Source organism: Buteo buteo, chromosome 25 (assembly GCF_964188355.1).
Source record: "Buteo buteo chromosome 25, bButBut1.hap1.1, whole genome shotgun sequence".
Lineage (NCBI taxonomy): Eukaryota > Metazoa > Chordata > Aves > Accipitriformes > Accipitridae > Buteo > Buteo buteo.
Genome location: NC_134195.1, coordinates 4,867,029 through 4,881,627, shown reverse-complemented (window position 1 = coordinate 4,881,627; position 14,599 = coordinate 4,867,029). Strand labels below are relative to the sequence as shown.

Below are 14,599 nucleotides of genomic sequence, written 5' to 3'. Positions count from 1 at the left end.
AGCCTGCGCTGACCCGGCCAAGGCCCGGTGACACTGGATTATAGGTGGAAGGAGTAATTCTCCTATGGGTGTTAGGTAAAAACAATATTTAAAGAAGTGATGCTTGTGGATCTGGAAATGAGTGGCTCGAGGTAGAAGGGGATTAGCCCAGAGGTGTGGGGAGCTGGCTGCTGGCTTGGGCAGTCCAAGAGGGGAAGAGCTGCTGCCCAAAGCTTGAGGAGCAAGCCAGAGCCAGATTGATGGGCATGGCAGGAGCTTTGTTTGCTGCGGACAGGGCAGATGGAGTCAGAAGGGAAGGCAGAGAAGGCATCAGTATTAAAACAACTGAGGGGGAGATGCAAGGGATGAGATTTTGGGGATAGGCAGATCGTGGGGGATGTGTGGGGCAGAGACCCACATCACTGCAAGAAAAAAGACAGCATGCCTGAGAAAACGCTGTCCTTCGGTTTCCTTGGGTAGGTACTCGGTGTGTATCTGACCCCCCAAGCGCAGTGTAGAGGGCTCCGGAGGCTGTGGTTTCATGAACCGAAGTCTGGTGACACCAGTAACGTCCGAGGGCTCCCAGTTCCCCCCAGCTCAGTCCTCTGCTGTGCCACAGCTCCGCTCGTGGTTGTTCGTAAGGCGATGCTGTGAACCAAATAGTCCCTTGTGGGTTTTGTTTAGCCTGGACGAGTTCAGGTTCACAGCGCTGGCTTGACCACAGCAGCAGCGTGGTGGTGGGGAGGACCGAGGGACTGCACAAAGGCCGTGTCTGAAGTCTCGCCCATGCCTTCAGCGGTTTCTGCCTGAAGCCATGCCTTCAGCGGGCAGAGACCCTGCAGCAGTACCCCCAGAGTCGCATCAGCCGTTACTTATCTCCATTAAGTGCTTGCTACAAAATCTGGTGTGTGCTTTATTTTTTATTATTCCGTTTTCCCACTGGCCGGCAACACCAGTCTCCAGCCTCTTCTGGTGGGGCAAAGCCCATACTCCGATCTCTACAGCCGGCCAGCAGTGGTCAATGGCTAGAGATGGAGTTCAGCTGGAAGCGAGGGACAGTGTGTCCTTTCTGCCCTCCCTACGGCAGCATGTGGCGCAAAAAGCGGAATGGTCTCATCCCAGCCGTTTGGATGACAGCACTGTCTTCGTTAAAGCAACCGATCGCCAAGATGAAAAGACTTATCATGTGAAATTGTTCTGTCCTGAATAACGTAGTGTTTAAGTTTTGTGTTTTGTGGGTGGTGGTTTGATGGCAAGATTTGTACTGTGTTTTTATTCTATAGCTTTATTTTTTTTTTTACAAAAAAGCTGTACTTAATAGGAGAAATTATTCCCCATACATGGTAAGAGGGTAAAAGGTGAATGTGCATTTTGTCTTTTGCAATGCAAAGCAAGAACAGCCCTCTAGTGGTGGTCACAGCTCTAAAAAAAGCCATACGGGCAATTTTCTTCATCTCACCCAAGCAATATTGCAATAATTGCTTTCTCCAGGACTCTCTGGCAAGGAAACCATAGAGGATGAAAGTTTTTCCCTTCTCCTTGACATTCTCGTGCTTCTAGACCGAGTAACTAAGATAATATTTGCAATTTAGTCATGTAATTGGCAACTTCAGACTGTGCATCTGGGGAGCTTTCACTTAACTGTCTTAACTGTGCACGTTAATAATGATGGCAATTATTTATTGAATAATAGACTATTGGGTTTCTTAAGTAGCTAAAGCACCGAGCTGTGGAACAAAGACTAGCATAAATTACCATCAACTATGTGACACAGTTTGTTCCTGAAACCACAAAATTACGCCTTCATTTTGTTCACTTTTATGTAATTCTTTTTTTTTTTTCTTTCTGAATTCTTCTCAACAGCCCAGTGACTTCTCGGTATCTCTAAAGGCGTCGGGGAAGAACAAACATTTCAAGGTGCAGCTCGTGGACAATGTCTATTGTATTGGGCAGCGTCGCTTTAATACTATGGATGAGTTGGTGGAACACTACAAAAAGGCTCCCATCTTCACCAGTGAACACGGGGAAAAGCTATATCTTGTGAAAGCACTTCAGTGACGTTGAAGATGGACTTGGCCACCTGGGCCTCTTATAATTTACAAGCCTTAGGTCCTAAATTCACTTTTATAGAGCAGAGCAATATCGGAAGCAGGCTTAAGGAATAGGCTCTTTCTAAAGTGTTTGCTCTGTCGGTTGCTGTTTGTCCTTTTTTTTTTTTTTTTTTTTTTTTGTTTGCCTCTTTTTGTGTTCCAGTTCTGTTAATCTCCGACCACCTCTCTTCAGGTTGAGAGCTTCCCTTGGGTGGCCGTGGCGAGCACTCACCTTCCCGGCTGAGTTCAAAACTCCCCTCTCCTGTGTACGTTTACATAGTTAGCTCAGATCAAGGAGGGGCGTTTTCAATTCAAACCAGTGTTAATCTGTTCAGATTGCTCACGCAGGCAGAACTCTCCGTTCAGAGACATCGGGCACAGTTTGAATGCACTGAAGCTGCAGCTACTTAAGTGAGAGAGTAGACATAACAGTTGTGGCTGTGAGTTCTGTAGCTATATTGCTTACCGAGTAGTATATTACAAAAACTCCTAGTTCCTAGAAGCACTCTTTACACTGTACTCTGCTATTACATTGCCTCTCTGACTCTTTGTAAAGAGTACACTAATTAAAAGCATTTTGTAATAGTACTTCTTAAACTACTATGGTAAGATTGTAGTAAAAGAAAACTATCTAGTGTATTTTGGTCTGTAATTGCAACAAAGAGAAATTTTATTTGAAAGTTGATTACTAGAGAAAGAATCATTGAATTGTAAAGGCTGAATGTTTTGGTAATCTACAACCAAATGTGCCATCCACATAATGCTTTTTCCTCTTGCCCTTCTGCTTGTTTGAATTAAACGATTATGTATTTAATTCTCAAAGTAATATGTATCTGTAGCTGATTGTTGACACTAATACAGAAGATTAATAAAAACTGATCTTGGGATGGGGTGGGGTGGGCTACCAACACTATATATATATTTGCTTTACAGAAAGAAATCTTCGGGTTTTACAGAGGATGGTGTGGTTGGTAGGAAGAGACACAGAGAATGTTTATGAAGAAAATGCATTTTTCTCTTTTCTTTACATTTAAACTCCTTTATGGTTTAAATATACAGTCTTTAGATGGCACATTCCTGAGATTGAAGAAGGGATCGTGAGATCTCAAAATCTTGCATACTCAGTTTTTTGGATATTGTAATAAAAAAGGTATTATGTCATGATGGAGTACTGGATTTATCCTTGGGTGGTAGTCCTGGTGTTGCTTTAGCAAGGTGAAATAGAGTGAATAATGAATTTGTTTGTCTTGGAATTCGTGTGGCCTAAAAAGAAAACTTCTGCAACTGCAGAGAACGGTTTGATATGAGGCAGTGTCTAATGAGCTCTGTGTTACTTGTTTCTGTGATAAGTAAGTCTGTTCATAGCTTTAATGAAAACTGCAAGACGGAGCTGTTTCCTGGTACCTTTTTGCTATTAAAACATGTTCCTTACCTATTCTGTATTTCAGCCAGTGGTAGTACAGCTACCTCTGTGCATAACTCCAGTGTAGGTTAAGCAGACACCAGCGCTGTCTGACTTGCTTTGGTGTAAATCATACCACTACCGGGAAACTGCACCGCTACATCTGCGAGTGAATTGCAGTCTTGCTCAGACCCAAGAGGCAAGTACGGTTTTTGAAGTTCTACACACATACTATTTTCCCACCACTCTTGAAATCTTATTTCTGTAAGGTCATCTGAATTGACAACTGTATTTGAATTAACTAACAAATGTATTTTTCTGTATGTGCATTAACATACAGTTAAGTGGGCAGTGACACTTCTGCTTGGTCCAGCTTAATGAAGGAAAGCAGTGATTCAGAGCGATCCAGAATGGTCATGCATTATCCTGAAGAGCACCTACCCATGACTATCTTCTAAGAATATAGAAGCTTTCCTTAGGAAGTTGGTGAGAAGTGCCAGTTGTTTACAATCTACCTACAGAAGGACTCCACAGTGGGCTGCTGCTTAAACTTCTTAAATGAATTCTGCAGAGAATGTCATTTTTTGCCTTCTAATACCTAGTTCTTTCTTTAGGTGAATCTCAGCATGTACTGAGTATGGCAGTGACGTTAAAGTCAGCTATATGTTGTATGAGCATTTTGAGGTTTGACTGAATTGCTTTTCAGTCTCATTGATTCTTTGTAGTATTTGGAAAAATGATATATGGGAATGGTTTTCCTTTCCAGTAAACTGATTACTGCAATTACTCTTTCATACCCCTTGTTCATATTTCTGAAATGTTCCCCATGTTTCCTCTTCCAGGAGCCTTCGTATGCCTCTTTTGATCCTTTTTTTCACCTTTTTTTTTTTTATGGCCCCTTTTTACAAGGTCTGTTAGTTCCTAACCCCTTTCTAGCCTTCGTAGCTTAGAACCAATACAAATAGATGTTTAAGTGAAGTTTTTACCACATACTTTATATTGTAATGGATTTATCAGTTTTTAATTTTTTTGTGTGTGTTACCTCATCCTCTGTAAACAGCTTCTGTGTATTGAGGTGTGAATTGTTAAAGTATTTTGCTTTGGAAGCAGTTAGTTAATTTACAACCAAGCAGTGTGAATGACTAGCTTGAGGTTTGGGTGGATTTTTTTGTTTTGTTTTGTTTTGTTGGGTTTTTTTTGGTTTTTTTGAAACAAGCCTCATCTTGGTTTTGCCCACACTGTATTTAATCAACGTGCTCTCCATTCAACAGGCTCATTAATAGTTCTTCAGTTCTTCCTGTCTTTAAGATAAGTTTCTGCAAGTTTTGCTGCATTTTTGACCTCATTTGCTGGATTGGGCCTAAGCATTAACAATCTTAAGTACTAACTGCTTAATAAAGGTGCAATAGACACGGATTTTATTTTTATTTTCCTATTTTATATGTACCTTTCTATCTTTTGACAAAACCTCACCCTTATTTTTTGACTACTTAAAGCCTCTTTGTCAAAGCTTGGGGTTGGGGGGAGGGGGGAGAGGTTTAAGATGAGAACAATTGTGGTGACCTGAGTTTCTTCACCTGCAGTTTTCATTAAAGGCTCAAATAATTTCTGATGGAGTAGAAGTGGTGATTTTTCTTTATGGTATTCAGTCTGGCTTTTCCCATCATACCTGGTTTGTATAGGTGTGTAAGTTGTACTTCTAAGTATTATTCCTGTATGGCTGTTAATGTTTCTTGCCTTGCTGGTGTTTACATAAGAATGTGAATGAGTTGCCTGAATCCATAGCAGTTGCTGTACTTTCCGTGCAGTGGCAGGAATCTGAGATCCATGTTTTTACTTTTAGCTCCAGGAGCTTGTTGACAAGCTCCCTTTTCCAGTTATCTCGACCGTTTGTGGTCTCACCAAATAGCCCTACCTTGAGTAGGTGCAAAAAGATGGTCAAAATCCTGTCACTTCTGAACTTACACATCATAGCCTATCTGTTCTCTAGCACTCCTCTCCTGAAGATGTTTTATTTCAAGGATGCTGTGGTAGCTGTTCTTCATAAGTATCTACAGTGCAGTCCTTGGTCCCAGCTTTTGTGCTGTTCAGTCTTATGACAATATGTGTGTACAAGACATTTTCCAAGGGGGGGGGAGACGAGTGTTACACCAGCCACTCCAGAGTGGTGTACAGCCCCATGCTGACTGGGAGCTGCTGTTCTTTGCACAAGCACCTACACTGCCACGCTACTGTTACTGACGGTGGTGGTATTTGGCCAAAAACGTTGGAGAACTTCAAGGCTTACACTGACCTGCAGGTAAATGCTCGCAAGCTTCTGCACGGGTCCTGGGCAGCTGCTAGCCAGATCCAAATTCTGGGCAGCTGCTAGCCAGATCCAAATTGGAAGAAGCGTGAACCCGTGGCATGGTGCTGAGTCTCAGCCTGAGAGTCTTGCAGAGGAGTACAGCAGAAACACTGAATACAGGTGTGCAGTGTTATCTGTCAGCAAAATAACTGCACGGTTGGGTACCAGGTAGCCACAGCTAACCTGATGTAGTACTGAGGGTAGCCACATATTAGGTGGGGACAAATTATTAGAGGATTAATCTAAGAATGAACCAAGAGCATACCAGGTCAACTCACGTGGATCTACTGTATTATAAAAGCAAAGGGTTTGCTTAGGCTTTGCTTTTGGGGAGAGAAGAGGCGATAAAGACGTGCGGTTGGGTAATTAACGTGAATGTGGACTATATGAATGGACTGTACAGTCCCACTCTTGAATGATTCTGTTTAGTGTTCTCTATTCAGATATTGTTGTCTCATAAATTTATATGAAATCCTTAAAATTTACAGCTGTTCTTTCAAGCCTTTATTGTAGCTTTTCTATACTGTAAAGTTTGCTGCCTGGTTTAACGGTTTCACTAAGGGGAAATGGAGATCTTCCACATTTAGAATGATAACTTTTGTTGTAACACAAAATTGAATTACTTTTAAAATACCACTATACAATTTTAATTATAAAAATGAGTCAGATTTTGCCTAAGTTATAAATCCAAAAGAAGTGTGACCCCTGTTCTAGTTTTTTATTAGGTCTGGCAATTTACTTGGCAAAAGATACAAATAACTGTAAGGACTTTTGTTCTTTCTTGGTATTAAACTAGTTTAATTCAGTGATTTAGAGGTAAATGAAACCTGTGCAATCTCCAGAATCTGAATCTGATGAGTTCTGTTTTCTTACTCCAGTAGGATGGGATGACTCATTTTTAAATGGAAACTTGTTAACATATTTATACTGACTAGCTGTGAAAGGTGTATTGCTAAAGTAACTCTCAGCTCTTAAAATGCACTAGGAACCATGAATCTTGCTATTCCTTTCTCTTCAGTATATCCAAAATTCAGTGCCTTTTTTAAGAAGTGGAAAAGTGTAAACCAGCAAGAGTACAGGGTGCACAGTCCTGAATGGTGTTATAAATCACCTGGACCATGTGAATGAAAGGTTTTGGAGTAAAAGGAGGATGCAGGTAAATGCTGCTGTTCATTCACTAATTGCTCCTAGGTGGAATAGGCTTTTAAGTAACAAGTACCTCAGTTGTGCAATACCATTCTAGAAAGTATACTGCAATTGCAACCCAAATGTGCACCAACTTTAGTATATGAGAACAATGCCTAGTATGTGTATGTTCCTGTGCTGCTGTCTTGCAAAAGCAATAGCTTATTGTCTTTTTCTCTATTTTAGGTGGGTATTCATATCTATAGCTGTCGGAAAATCCCCCACACAGAATGTTTTTTGACCTAAATCAACATAACATGAAATATAACCTATATATAATACACTTAAAACGATAATATTTTCTGGTCCTTTGCATGCCTCTGGAACCCTATGCTACTTTTGTATTTTAAAATGCAAGTTTTTCTGGCATATTCTTGGTGTTTCTTGTTAGAAAATGTATTGTCTCCCCTGTTATTTGAAATATCTACCCAAGCTCATACGGAAGCTGACTAACAGAAGTGGCATGTAACCATTGATAGATTAGGCAAGTTTTTCCTTGCATTTTCTTTCATATGTGGTAATGTTAAATGGTTTAGGAGTGGGAGGTTTAAAAAAAAAAAAAAGAAAAGAAAAAAGAAGACTCTTTAACTTGACAGATTATCATCAGCAGTGGGAGTCCACAGTTATGAGGAAAAAGTAACAGGTAAGAAATGTTCTTTTCTGTTCTCTTAAGTGAATTTGGTTTGGCATTTAGCTTGATACCATATGGCACTCGTGCTTGAACTATTACAAAGGTTAACAAATGAATGCTGACTTGGTCCAGCTTAATGAAGGAATGGATAGATAAAATTGTAAATCTCAATGGCCTACTCTAGAAAATAGTAGTAATCTTCAAAAGGGGCGAACTATGATTTTGGGGATTTGTTGTTGTTGGGTTTTTATCTTTTCATTTTTGAAAGAAGACTTCAAAAGAGGTGTCTTGCTCCAGTTTTCAAGCCAAATTTTGCTTCTGAGCTTCTTCCTGAGAAGCACCTCTTTGGGTGTGAGCCAGGCCACAGAGAATATGTTAACTGGACTTATTCTCCCAGCTGTAATTGAAACTGGTGGTAAATAATGGGTTACTTTTTTTTTTTTTTTTTAATTTTGATCTCCATTAGATTGGATACATACATCTACATGGTAATTAATTAGTGGGTTCTGTGGGTTACTGACTTAGCTTTTTTACCTGGGTTTAACTGTCAAGTTAAAATAAGCTTGATGATTTTTTTTTTTGTTCCTTTTTATGTCACAGAACCAGTAGTGCATTCAGTGCAATTATAATTTGTAATGCAAAGAAGCCCTTCAGTTGTGGGCAGCTGGTATGTTTGGAATACTAAGTCCATAGATGATGATGATAATACAGCCATAAAAAATCGTGGGTAAGGGCACCAGCAGACAGACAGAGAGAACAGGCTCCTGGGATCATGAAGCAAGTATCCGATGGTTTCTCTCTGGAGAATTAGAATGCTTATTTTCATTTGAATACACATAGCTAATTTGTAAAAGTGAAACTTAACTCTTTTTTGGTGTACAGTCTATTTATTCAGAAGTAAATTCCAGGAATTATCACTGCAGGAGGGAAAGTGGATGTTGAGGCCCTAAGAAAAGCGAAGGGTACTGGTGTTTGTGGCAGCTTTCCCACTGAAAATCCTTCCAGGTTTATATCCCAGTGAAAAGTGGGATACTCCTCCGTGTTACTTGGTTTCGCTCTGGCGTCAGCCTGACTTTGTGCTGGCATAACCTGTCTCCACTGAAGACAGGATAACTGTGATTATGGTGGAAGAGATTTCCATAATGTAGTCAAGGCGCTTGGGCTAAGCACAGAGTTCAAGGTGAAGAGAAGAGAGCAAGTTGTTGAATGAGTGTTCACCGGTAATGGATGGGTGCCATAGAGAACTCCTTTAATCCAGTTATTTTTGTCCTTTGCCTTTACAAATTCAGCAGTGGGTGCTGACATTATCAGTGTTTGATGTTCTGTGTTAATAAGGCACAGAGTTGTTTTTTGTGCTAACAGGCAGCTTTGATCAGATGTGCCACTTCTCTGGCTTGTCTCTGTGAAATCATTCTGCTATGAAATTCAGGATGGTTTAAGAGAAGTTATTACATTTCTTTTCAGCTGACATTTCTGATGTGGTATATAGCACACCTACATTGCCAGTCCTCTGATGCTCTTTGGTGTAACCTCTTCTGGAAAAAAGAGAAGTCTGAGCATGTTTCAAAAGTTAGCAATCTCAGCTCAGTCCTTTGCCATGTGGCGAGTGTTAGATTACCAATCATGGGCCCCTTGATGGCAATATCTCATGTTTTTTAACAGTGGTCTTTGAGACTTGTGTCCCTAAATGAACATCAGATTTGCCTTTTTTTCTTCTTCTTTTTTTTCTTTCCTTTTTGTTTTTCCTCCACCTTTTCCTCAGAAATGCACATGCATCTGTCTTTGGCAGTCCTGTTACTTCCCGGAAAGTCTCCTTGGCTGCTGTTCTGAAACTTTTTGGGCCATTTAGAAGAGCGTTTCCGTCCAGTATTGGCTTAATGGGAAATAATACCCTTCTTGATGAATTGCATGATCCGGGGGGGGCGGGAATAAGAACCAAAGGTGCTTTCTGACTTTATGCTAGTTCTTGGAAGCACTTTGTGCTAATGGAATGAACTCTGGCCATGCTTTAGAAAAGAAACAAAAAAAGGGAACAGGTTCCAGTTCTGGTTTAAATCAAATCACTCTGTAAATTCTTGCAAATCATTTTAAAACGGTAAGAATGGAGGAGCTCGTTATATAATGCAATGCCAGGAACTACTTTAGTTACCGATGGAAGGAGGAGACTGCTTTTCTCAGCATTAGCAGAATGTTAATTCTGCAATACTCATTGAATTTTTGAAAAGCCAACCCAACCACCTTCAGAAACATACCCGAAACCAAGCTGTGCTTACTAAATACAGTTCTGAACCTTTGAGGATAAGGCACCACATAGTCATCTGGCTTGAATTTTTGTTATTTTTCTGTTAACTGCAACGATTTTACTTTCATGATGACTCAGATGAATGAATTTTTCTTGTGTGTTTTCTAGTGCAGTTGCATGTGGTCTAGCATCACTTCCATTCAAGCCGGTTGAGTTTCCAGGAATCCTGCTCGTCCTGTGTGGTGTTCTTCTGCGCTGCTTTCCTGCCCCATTTGCTCTTGGGTTTCCTACTCTGTCTTTTCTCTTTTCCTCCTCTGTTTTCTCTTGTGCTGTAAAGCCTCTCAAGTTTTTCAGCTCCTTCTTCCTTTCTTCAGTTGTCTCTACTCTCCCTCCATTTTCAACTTTTAATATTTAGAGCCTGCCTAATGAACAGGAAAAATTGCTGTAGTCCACATTTGTCCCTTTTACATCCAGGTTGCAGAGAAGCAGGCCCCCTTCCCCGGGTAGAGCTGTATTTGTGCTGTGGGCACCGCAAGGAACAGGCCATCAAGCGACTGTATTGCTCGAGCAAACCTCTTCTTATCATTCAGAGGTGGTTCGCTGGACGATATAATCCCAGCCTAGATCAGCAGCTTGAATTTAGGGCTTCAGTGCACGTGTTCTCACTGCTGAAAGCTTGGTGCTCAAACTGGCTAAGCAGCTGCGACTCTGAAATGGAGAGGGGAAAATGACATGGTCACCATTTCCGCATATTTACCCCAAATATCACTCGGCGTGCTCCTCAAAACAGGGGCAGTGAAATTCTTATGTTGGTATTTGGGGGTGGTTGCCTACCCCTCCTTTCCTGCTTGCCGAAGTTTCTTCTCCTCGACCTACTGGGTGGTATTTTCCAGTACTGAAGAGAGAAAATACCAAGGATTCCTCCAAGAGAGGAAGGCTGACATAGTGGAGATGTTATGCTGGCATAGAACTATAACACTGTGTTGTAGCTGTAAATGACAGTTCGTACTGTTTATTGGGACTGTTATAATTATGGGGTCGGCTATAAATCTTCGTTCAAAAACCCGATACTGTAAACAAAGCCCTTTAATTAAAAAAGAAAAAGCAAAAAACAAAACCAACCCAGCCCACGTACAAAAGGAAGGAACAGCTCAAACTGAAGAGAGCAGCCAAAATAATTGCTGGGTACTGTACAATGATGATGGAGAGCAGACAAAAGCATCCACCAAGGAGCCATGGAAATGAAGCATCATAAAAGGACTGGTGACAGATAACGCTATTAGGAGCGCGCTCGCCCACACGAATGTGATGATACACGTGTTGGCATCAGTGAGCAGGAGGGAAGTTCAAAACGATTGCACAAGGCGTTTGCTAAGGGACCAGGCTCAGCAGGCCCAGGCTGGAGGAACTTCAGTTTCGCTCTGAAGCAGTTCTTGCTTTTTCTCTTGAGATGCAGACTGGGTATAAACAGCAGTGGGCTTGAATAAGCAATCAGCCTCTGCTTCTGCGGTAGGAAATGAAGACATCTAAGAAGTCCCCTTTGTCCCGGGTAGATGTGTGTGTACGTGTTTACTTTCCCTCCATTTAAAGGATTTCTTCAAATTTGATTTGTTCCAGAACTAACTCACTTATCCTTTCAGAATCAGTGCACACATTTCTGTAGCAGGGTGTTCACTGGGGAGAGCTTTGATTACATTTGAGCATGAGTGCTGACTTGTCCTAGACTGCACATGGGTGACTAATCCTTGATGAGCTCAGTGCTCTCTGGAGGGAGCACCAATGTTTGAACAATTTTAGTTGTGTCCATGACTGCATTAAAAGTCCTCGACTCTTCCACCTTCCCTACCACACTGATTGCTTGGGGACGCATATCCCTTTGGCTTCTGCGATCTGTTTTGCAGCCCTGCTACTTGTTCAAATTTATTCTAAGTTTAAGTCTGATACTTGCAAAAAAACCCTGGAGTCTGCTTCTCCTCCCACCAGCCTTTCCCATTGAATATGAAAAATAGCTGTACTTGTGTAGCTGTACAGATGCCAGCCAGGGAACCTGGTGGCATGTCCACTGCCATAACCAGGTGAACATGTTGCCTGCCATCAGCATCCAGAAAATAAAGGATTGCTCCATCACCAGTGGAAGAGCAGCATGAGGCTCTATGTCGAGCCTATGTCATTCCACATCCACGTGGATATGAGTTGGATCGGGAGCTGATGATGTGTAAAACTCGAGGAGGAGAGGTAAAATATGATGCGTCTCAGTTCTGAATTGGCTCTTTTCAATGCAGAGGTCTTAATGGCTGTGCTGGCCCTCCTATAACCATACAGTTGTAATAGTTGGCTTACCGGTACGCGTACGTCAGGGCGATGCAAGGCCTGAAAAGCACTGAAATTCCCTGTGGTGTTTCTGTTTCTAAAGCAGGACAACACAACTGTTGCAAAAGCAGTGGATCTGGACTACAATACACCTTTCTTGTTAGTGGTATTGACTGATGCAGTCTCTTTGCTGGTTCCCCATCAGTTCTTGCAGGGCGTTCTGACTTCTGGACGGGACCCATGTCCTCCCAGGTGGGATGGGTAGAAGCGAGTTTGGAACTTTTAGCATGGTGCTCTGAACTAATCCTTCCTTAGCCTCTGGACTGCTGTGCTTCCCGGTGATGAAAACCACATCCATCATTTACTGGCCTGAAAAAGAAAGCGGAGATGTTTTCCCAAAAGCTTGTATCTGAGTCAGCAGAAGTGAGAAAGAACAGTCTTTTGAACTTAAGCTATGATAAATTGTGATTTAGACAGCTAGAGATTTTCATGCTCATCTAAGATGACAGATAGCCAGGTACTGCAAAAATAGGAAGAGTTAATGAAGATACTTCTTTCTCTGAATGTCGTTCACCCTTCCTGCAAGCCTCAGCCTTTCCAGCCCATAGGGAAATTTGACAGTGCTTCCTCCCCTCCTAATTTCTTGCCCTAGAACTCAGGAAACTGGCCAGTCTTGGTACTGCCTTCTGGTAAATGCTTACAATTTACACTCGCCACATGTGTTGAATATACAGACTTGTTAACATACTTGAGCAAGATTCTTGTGTAATTATGCAAGCACAGACACAAAATGGCTGACCCTCAGTGATGCTGCCTGCACTGGGTAAGTGCACATGTACCTCTGCATATATATATATTTTAACATTTTTCCTTTAGGTGTTAGAACGTGATAGTGCTTACTTAGTTTATTACGTGGTTTTGTAGACTTGGTCCTTTGTGTGCATGGCTGCTTTCCATAACTAGATACTGCATGCAGATTCATATCCTTTATCTGGCACCCTGATTGTCACTTTGATAATGTTTCAGTTTTTAATGGGCAGTGGCCATGAACTGAGACGCAGAAAGACAAAATCATTTGCAAAGAGCCTCCTAATGTTATGCAATAACCACAAAGAGCATCAACATTTACTTTGCATGTTTTCTAAGGGCTTATAGCAAAGCAGGCTGAAATTTAATGAAAAGATCAAAGTGACTAGACTTGGCTTTGGTTCAAACTCTAATACAATTCATTTCTTACTGACTTTTGTTTGATATCAGAAAGTATTAAGGCACTTACCCTTATGATTTTAAGAGGCCTAATTTTAGAGGATCGAGGGGATCAGAAGAGTTAACTTCTGTTCCAGAGCAGCTGACTCAATTATACATCTGTGTTTTCTAAACTATCATAGGCAAAGCATATTTACTTTACCAATCTTGCAAAAAGGATAAAAAGTGGAGGTAGTGCCAAATCTGCAAAGAAAATGTCATATGAAAGAGGATTTCATGCTTACTTTGGTATCAACTATTGCACTGTTCTTTAACTGAACCTGAGTTCCTAGGTTTTTTGCTATAGAATCACTATGGCTTTTCCCAGATTTTCTGGTTATTAAAATTCAGCCCTCCAACTCCAGAGCTCCCTTTCCTAATGTTATTTTATCCTAGCTAGAGGAAAGTGGTTTAAGCGATAGATATATTTTTAATGGACAAAACCTTCCTACTATTAAAAATTTACAGAATATTATACTGCTTCTGGACTTAGAAACCTCAGGTTGGAGAAGAAAAGGATGCTGTTGCTTTTTCTTATTTGTTTTATTTCACCTTTTGAGTAATGTTCCGGCTCCCCAAGAACACTACAGTATTACTGTGCCTGTGCTCTTGGACCTTTCGTTCCCATCCCACAGGGATTTTGCACGTTTCGTTCATCTACAATAAGCCAGCATGAATAAACTAAACTCTGGATGTAGAAATATGCTTTCCCTCAGTCTTCTGGAATTCCAGAGCAGTCACCTGGCATATTCCCAGTTTTGGGACTTGTTTTCGAGATAGTCACTAGTTGCGTCATTGTAGTGAAAACTTTATCAATATGTGAATGAGCTCAAAAGGTAGATTATGAATAGTTTTTTTCAATTCGTTCATCTCATGGGCTTTGATGTTTATCTTTGCGATGGCATAGCGATACAACACAAACCTTAGCTTTAAGTTAGGCAGTTTGTTCTGCTTGGGTTCTCTCTGTTTCAGCTTCTCAGTCCTTGCTGCTTAGTGATGTTCCTTTCTTCTCTACTGGCTGGAGCTGGCTAAATTCACAAGCTTAATATTGCAGTAATTACTCTGGAATTCTTTATAAGATGTTTAGTATCAGAGCTTGGCTACTTAAAGAGAAGAGCAGCGAGTTTCCAGGCAGGGATCAGGTTCTGACAACTGCTTGCAGAAGGAT

At 41.2% G+C, this 14,599-nt stretch overlaps 1 protein-coding gene across 3 annotated transcripts in view; it reads left to right on the top strand.

Annotated features, from left to right (window-relative positions):
- Positions 1-3,230, top strand: part of NCK2 (NCK adaptor protein 2) — a 53,716-nt gene extending 50,486 nt beyond the window's left edge. For all 3 annotated transcript variants that reach the window (XM_075057313.1, XM_075057315.1, XM_075057314.1), the window contains one exon: positions 1,843-3,230. In XM_075057313.1, coding sequence (XP_074913414.1) covers positions 1,843-2,037 — 195 coding nt within the window. In that variant the 3' untranslated portion in view covers positions 2,038-3,230. The remainder of the gene's footprint in view (positions 1-1,842) is intronic.
- Positions 3,231-14,599: the final 11,369 nt, after the last annotated feature.